We start from the raw sequence: 7603 nt of genomic DNA, 5'->3' as shown, positions 1-7603 counted from the left end.
TCACCTGATACATGTTGTTGAAAGCCGACAGGAGTAGATGGGGATGGAGGGAAGGCATTGCTGTTTAGATCTGAAGGATATATCAGGACCAAGAAGTTGCTTTAATAAGGTTAAACTTCTTTTTTTTATTTCAAATTATTAGGAACCAAAAAGGTGAGAATGCACCACACAAGTTGTGTATTTTACTGCACTACTTACAAATGCCAGGGCTTTCCCAATCTCATCACCTGAATTCCCAGGTGCTATTCCACGATACAGCTTTAGGGGAAGAAAAATGGTGCTTGTACACAAATTCCTAAACTAAATCCTCACTGCAGACAAAGAACCTGGTGTATTTAAGGTGTTGAAAAAATGACACTCATTACACACAAGATTTGGTGAGAGAGAGAGGTTAGAGTGGAGCAGGAGTAACAGAGAGGAGACCGGACAGCAGGAAGAGCAGAGAGGAGCTCAGTGTGTCGTGATGACTCTCCCAGCAGTCTGCATTACTCAAATCTGAACAGATTCAAGTTTTCTTCAGCAAATTCATTAAACAAAAGAGGGGAAAGGAGAGGAATGAAGGCAGAGATGCACGCCTACTTGAACCATCTGATGAATGCTGGAAAGCAGCCAACTCCACTGGCAGCTGGGATGGAGGAATGGGGGAGGGAGGAGGCGGGAAGGATGGGGGGGGGGGTGATGTGGGTAGAGAAGGGGTGGGGGGTAGAGAAGAGGAGAAAATAGGGTATCCAGAGAACAAGAGTGGGAGGAAGAGTGTGGTCTCCTGGACATACTTGGCCACACTGCCAAAGAATCCACAGGTGTCCAGGGAAGGGAGAGGAATCATCTTCACTCTAGTCTGATAACATGGGGGGTGCCAGAATGGGAATAATGTAAACGAATAGAACATGAAAAGATAAGGTTCCAGATTGATAACATGTGGAATACTCACTGAGGTGGGGAGACAAGTAGAAACCTTTCTGATCTGTTTTGGCTGAAATTCTGGGAAAAGAAGAGTGAAAACAAACAAAGGTCTTAACCTAAAATTACTATCAAATGTCACCCCATCTTACATGTAGATTTCTTTCTTGACCTTTTTTTTTTTTCAATTCTAAACCATAATTTCAGAGTAAAATCTGTGATTGTATCTTTATCCATCTTCTTGGTATGTGTCACTGTCTCCCACTATGGTCTTAACAAGATTCCCCGACATTCTTCCATTTTGCTGTGTATTGCAATGTATCTTAAATGTATCTTAAATCTCAAATGTGCAGCATTGAATTATTCCTTCAGTTGTGGTATCTCCACAGGCAGGGCCTGGAAGATGTAAAGGTGCCTAAGTTGTATATGCATTTTAATTATTTCAACCCTTGAATTAAGATCCAGTGGTAAAATAAACCATCTTTCAATCTATTTTTGTATCTCTTGATTTTTACTTTCATAATTAGTTTAAGTTTACTTTTTATTCTTCTTTCCAGACATGTTATCACAGCAGACATCACTTTCATCAGTTTTGGAACATCAATAACAACATCCGAAAAGAAAAAAAAGGGTTGACAGGTAGAAGCCATTGGCTTGTAAAATTCCCACCCCCTGAATCAACAACATCTCTCTCATTGCAACACATTATTAACCAGATTCATACATTACATATAACATTTATATTATTTTATTTTGGTTACATTGTTGTTTTGATTAGTCCATTCAGTCCGATAGACGTGCGTGTTTGCACGCGTCTTTATTAGTTCTTGAAGTGCTGACTATCGTTCACCATCTGGGTTGCTGCACTAAGATCAAAATGACATTTTTTCACTGGTATGACACATGTAGTTAAGCCATAACAGTGTAAGACTAACCATCACTTGGGTCATTCCTAGACTCCAAACTGTTGTCCAGTTTGTGTTCCAGAGTTTGACACCAGTAAAAGATAATGAATTTTTTTTTTAGTGCAGTTCTTGCTGTCTTCTGTAAAAATGCTGTCTTTCCTCTAAGTTGGTAGCTGGATTCGTTATTCTGAATTTGTTCTGCTGTATTTTGTGTTAAATAATTATTGGCTGCTTAATACGTCACTTTTATAGCTTATGATGCCATGTATTTTCAGTAATTTAGATTTAATGAATACGGTGTAATTGATTTGTGTGAGCCCTATTTTGTTCATTGTGAATAATTCTTATGGCTCTTTTCTGGGTCAGAAATAGAGGTTGTAAACCACTTTTATATGTGTTTCCTCACACCTCAGCACCGTAGTTCAGATAGGGCAGAACTAATGCCCAATAAATTACATAAAGCGCCTTCTGATTTATCTTGGGTTCTAATTAGCTTGTATAGTTTAAATATTCCTTGTGTAATGGTGATCCCTTGGTAATTAATTGTCTTTAAATTCCAGTTGAAACTAAGTGGTTCCTGAATCTCTGATGATGGGGTGTAATTAAATGTTAGGAACTGCATTTTTGAAGTATAGTATTTATTTGATATTCTGATACCCATATGGCTATAAAATTATCATTATTGCAAGTATTGATTGTTCTGGTTGTGCTTAGTATCCTATTACATCGACAGCAAATGATTCAATCCTGTGTTCCAAACCATTTGCTACTACCCACCCAAGCTCTTTAGTTTGGTGTATTGCTTGTGCCAGCGGCCCTATAAAGAGAACAGAGTGGTTGATAAAAGGCTTCCATGTCTAGACGACCTCTGTATACTGAATTTGTTCATCAGACTACCACTTACAGTACTTTGATTTTAGCAGTAGGCTGTTTGTATGATGTTGTTGTACATTGATTTATTGAATCCAAATCTGTTTTGTATAAAAACTTTCAATTTCCCTGGTCATATACATTTTCTGCATCTATGCTTATAAAGACAACACTGTGTTTTCCCCTTTGTGTCTGTTCTATAACAAGTAGAGACAACATATTGAGGATCACTTTTTTGCCGTTGTGTTAATGGCATCTTTACATGTGCGCATCAGTGTTTATACTGTATACTGTATGTATGTGTGTTTTTGTGGCATTTTATTATGGATATGTATGAGAGTTAACATGTGGTAATGATATTTGTTCAAGTCCTTAGGGAGTCCAATATAGCGTGTTATGTGCAGAACACGTGACAGGTGTCCAGGCATGTGTATTTGTGAGTTTATTACCATAAACAGATTTCCAGCAAGTTATCTGCACAAACATTTTCCAATTATAATTTGGGTATATAATCAGAATAGGGAGGGCAACAAATGTGCAATGTCACAGAACAACAAAGTCCAACACCTCCCAGCTGCAGAATCAAAACCACATACTGACTGACATGGAAAGTAATGAAGTAAAATATGCAGTTTGAATAAAGAAATCATTTTAAATATTAACACTTGTTTTATATATTACTATATAAAAACAATACTACTGTAGTTTAAATTTCTAGGCACGCTTAAAAATCTACTTGTGCCTAGATTTCTGCCCAAACGTTTACACGCCTTAAATTCAACATTTAATTTCATTTACTGATTAAATGAGGTCAGATGAACTTAAAAAGGCTAAAAATAAAAATTGTATTCCACATGATTAAAGGCAATTGCGCAAATTTCCATTTTAAAAGGTGACATTGAGCAGTTTAAAGCAATGTTAGTCTGCACCACTTTGATGTACTTACACCAAATGAATGTTTATTGTATTTATTTATGCTGCTTAAATATTCTTGCTTTTAACTGTAATTCAATTCCAGTGCTGTAACTGGTGAACTGCATTAAGTAGTGTATGAGGTTTGTGGTACTTGATCACTGCAACCAACTGACTTCAAGGACAAGATGTATACATAAAGAAATATATTTTTATTTAGATGGTCCAAAATATAGCTCCTAGACTCAGAATGGAAACATTCAAAACAAAAAACGTTTGGTTTCTCTTTTAATACATGTTGTTCTGATGCTTTAAAGGTTTATTTTGTTTCTGGTTTTTGATACAAACATCAAGACCTTTATCATCAGCCATATGCTAACATATTGCAACATAATCCAGGATGTTTCATAACTATGTCCTTCGGTAATCTGACTATACAGCACTGAACTCATTAGGGAATTGATTACACAATCAGAATATGATAAATAGGACATACTTTATTTTTCTATCAAACAGCATGACACGAGAGACAGACTTAACCCACAGTACCAAGAATATGGAAGATAAAAGGAAATCAATGATCATTTCTTTATATTCCTTGCGTTCATGTTTTCACTGCTTGAGGAAAGTTGAAATGTACAACTCCAGCGCATCTCCAAGTGCCTGGCATGGAACTAGACCATAGCGCTTTGTGCCAGCTGCAACAATCTGTATCGTTGTTGACGTCTTTGTAGGGGATAAAAAAAGCAAAAATCTGTCAAGAGAAAAACAAAAACATTAGTTGTAGAGTAGGAAATGCACAACAGTTATAGCAGCAATTATTTACCCCAAGCACTCCTGTCAAGGTAAGGAATTCAACATATCAAGTAATTTTTAAGTGCTCATGATAAGTGCCAAATGATGTTCTTTACTGCTAAATAGCAGAGGAAGTGACCCTTAACTGATAAACAAGTCAACATAATAAAATTAGGTCAGTCAGAAATTCAACATGTTGTTTTCTATATGTGTTAAATTCATTGTCCGGCCCTATAAAGCCATTTCCAAAAGGTTGCGTTCAGACTGGCAGCCAAAATCCATTTTTTGGCCCATCCACATAGAAAGTGGATGGCTCTTCTGTAGTATGAACAGTCACATAAAATCCAATTTTTGAAAGACAGATTCAAAGCCACTTTTGGGAAGTAGTTTCAAATCAGATTTGGACAGACGCATCTCAGTCTGAACAGCTCCAAACACACACAAATCAGTTTTGACTGTCCGTGACGTCACCTTATGCGATGCAAGAGCCAATGATACGGTTGCTACGGCAACCTGTCAGGTTGGCCAATAATGCAGTCCAGTCTGAACAGAACAAGATCCCATTTGGACACTTGCTAAAATCAGTGTGGACAGTCAGCCCCAAATATGAAAGGGAATCTGATTTGAATCAGATTTGCCTGCAGTCTGAACGCAACCTAAATGCTGTGTGGGTTTCCTGGGTCAAGGGATGAAAGATTCCCATATATGACATGAGGGCGATCTGATTAAAGCAACATCATCATGATGACATCATGATGGAGGCAATTGATTCGCTGTGGCGACCCCTGAAGGGAAAAGCCAAAAGCAAAAGAAGAAGGATCCTGATGACATCACAATAGCATGAAATCCAGCAAATGATGTCCTTGTCACAGTGATACAAAAACGAGACTGAAGCACTTGAACTGACCTGTGTGCCTCTTTTAGTCTGCCTTCTTAAATTTGCCATTTATGTAGGGAACATAATCTAAGATCACCCGCCAGTCTGTGAAGTGGACCAGAGCTACGCCTCCAACGGCGCCCCATACGGTCATAGTTGGGATCCTGTGGAGAAAAGAATACTGTCAACATTGCCAAATTATGCTTTTATTTCACCCACAATGAATGTAGTCGAGGATTTTCAAGAGAAATAATTATTTGAGTTCAAACTAAAACAGTTCTTGATATGCATCGATCCAGCCGTACAAGTAAAGGATTCGCTGTTCTTCTAAATAATCACAACCATAACCAATAGTTATTTAGAAAACACGCATTGCGCTGACTTTGTTCAACTAAAATAAATCTAAAATCAGCATGTCTCAGAGCGATGACCTCAGCTAGGATAACAGCTAATGCTAGCTAAGGACACATCGAGATTACGGTCAGTCAAAAATGGAATAATCTCTGTTAAACTAACGCGAATCTATTGAAAATATCTCACCATGATTTGGCAATGGCCACGTATTTCTGACCGATAAGTTTGTTGATCATTTTAGCTAAGATATAGCCTGATTCTCAGGACGTTCGACATAAAACTGTGGAGCTACTTCCGCTGACGGGGACACTGACTTCCTATGACGCAACTTCCGCTGCCGAGGACATTGACTTCCGGTGATTATTTTTTCATTCTGAAACAGTCGTAAACGAAGGGTGTACAATGAACGTACAATTACCAGGGGGTGATATGCATAAACATTACATACATTCAAATAATTTACAGGTGAAACAGATATGTAAAGTTTTTGAAGCCTTTTTGTTCAGTAAACCAGTCATCAATTTTTATAAATGGCAATGCATCATCTGAATGCAGGTCTTTTCTTATTATATTTACATTCATAGATATACAATTTTGCCTAAATAATTAAGAGCGTTATAATAAAGTATCTTTTGCCTTCTGAAAAAGCAAAATATAACATTTTCCAATTATAAGGTGTTCTTGTACAGTAGGGGTCAGGAATGCTGAAGCTGCTGAAGTCCTTCCAAAATAAAGCAGAATGTGTACAGAGGTGCTGGATGGTCTCAGGATGGAAAGAACAGCTCACATCAATGTCTGTTTTGAATTTTTTTTCATGTAGTGGTTTGCAGGGTGATACTTATGATTAATTCTGAAAGACATTTTTCCAACTTGTCACAAAAATTGCCTATACTTTCTTCCAATTGATGTCATTTACAAAAGAATCCCAGCATGAAACAAAATATGGAACAGATACATTCTTTTTGAAAGAGCGTTGATTCCTATTGCTATTTTAGAATAAGCGAAACAAACAGAACTGGGGGGGGGGGGCTTCTCCGACGTCAAATATGGTGTACCTCAGGGGTCTGTACTTGGTTCTCTGTTATTCTCCCTGTATGTTGCACCTCTTGGTCAAATTATACGCAGCTTTGGAATAAGTTTCCATTGTTATGCTGATGACACACAACTCTACATGCCCATAAAAGCAGATGATCGATTTTAATTAATTAAACTAGAGGCCTGTCTTTCTGCCGTGATTAGTTGGATGTCCAGTAATTTCTTGCTCCTAAACCCAGACAAAACAGAGATGTTAATCATTGGCCCTGCCCGACATAGAAACCAATTTCAACAACTAACAATATCTGTAGATAACTGTTTAATAATCCAAAGTTCAACAGTCAAGAATCTTGGAGTAACGTTAGATTCAACTCTCTCCTTTGACCAGCATATTAAAGAGGTGACAAAGATCGCCTTCTTTCATCTACATAATATCTCCAAAATTAGGTCCTCTCTAGCTATGGCTGATGCAGAAATTTTAATTCATACCTTTGTGTCCTCAAGACTTGACTATTGTAATGTTCTGTTATCGGGGTTGCCTCGGTCTAGTACTAGGGGCCTTCAGATGGTTCAGAACACAGCAGCAAGAATATGAACTAAAACTAGGAAATTTGATAATATCACCCCAGTATTAGCTGAATTACACTGGCTCCCGATTCACGTTAGATCCGATTTTAAGGTACTTTTATTGATGTATAAAACCATGAATAGGCCTGCTCCAACCTACTTGTCTGATCTGGTTAAACCTTACACTCCGATTAGGATCTCCGCTCTCAGAATACAGGTCTCTTGTGTGTTCCTAGAGTTAAAAAGAAGTCAGCTGGCCAGAGGGCCTTCTCCTGTCGTCCCCCATTCTTGTGGAATAATCTCCCTATAGGTATTAGACAGTCTGAATCCTTAGATATCTTTAAATCTAGACTCAAAACGTATCTGTTCTACCAAACATACAAGTAAT

At 37.7% G+C, this 7603-nt stretch overlaps 1 protein-coding gene across 1 annotated transcript; it reads right to left on the bottom strand.

The window, feature by feature from the left end:
- Positions 1-3778: 3778 nt before the first annotated feature.
- On the bottom strand, positions 3779-5855 carry uqcr11 (ubiquinol-cytochrome c reductase, complex III subunit XI). Its single transcript, XM_068340765.1, has 3 exons — positions 5800-5855; positions 5290-5423; positions 3779-4341 (listed from the first exon to the last, which is right to left on the bottom strand). Exons 1-2 carry the CDS (start codon positions 5847-5849, stop codon positions 5303-5305), a joined length of 171 nt encoding a protein of 56 aa, XP_068196866.1. The 5' UTR covers positions 5850-5855; the 3' UTR covers positions 3779-4341; positions 5290-5302.
- Positions 5856-7603: the final 1748 nt, after the last annotated feature.

This window comes from Antennarius striatus, chromosome 18 (assembly GCF_040054535.1).
Source record: "Antennarius striatus isolate MH-2024 chromosome 18, ASM4005453v1, whole genome shotgun sequence".
Lineage (NCBI taxonomy): Eukaryota > Metazoa > Chordata > Actinopteri > Lophiiformes > Antennariidae > Antennarius > Antennarius striatus.
The sequence above is the reverse complement of the archived record's forward strand: the minus strand, read 5'-3'. Positions and strand labels throughout refer to the sequence as shown.

Bases quoted from the DNA above. Each gene is read 5' to 3' on its own strand.
- uqcr11 (XM_068340765.1), bottom strand. From the start codon at position 5,849: ATGATCAACAAACTTATCGGTCAGAAATACGTGGCCATTGCCAAATCA. The intron at 5,424-5,799 runs GTGAGATATTTT...TTTTCTCCACAG, and splicing joins GTGGCCATTGCCAAATCATG to GATCCCAACTATGACCGTAT.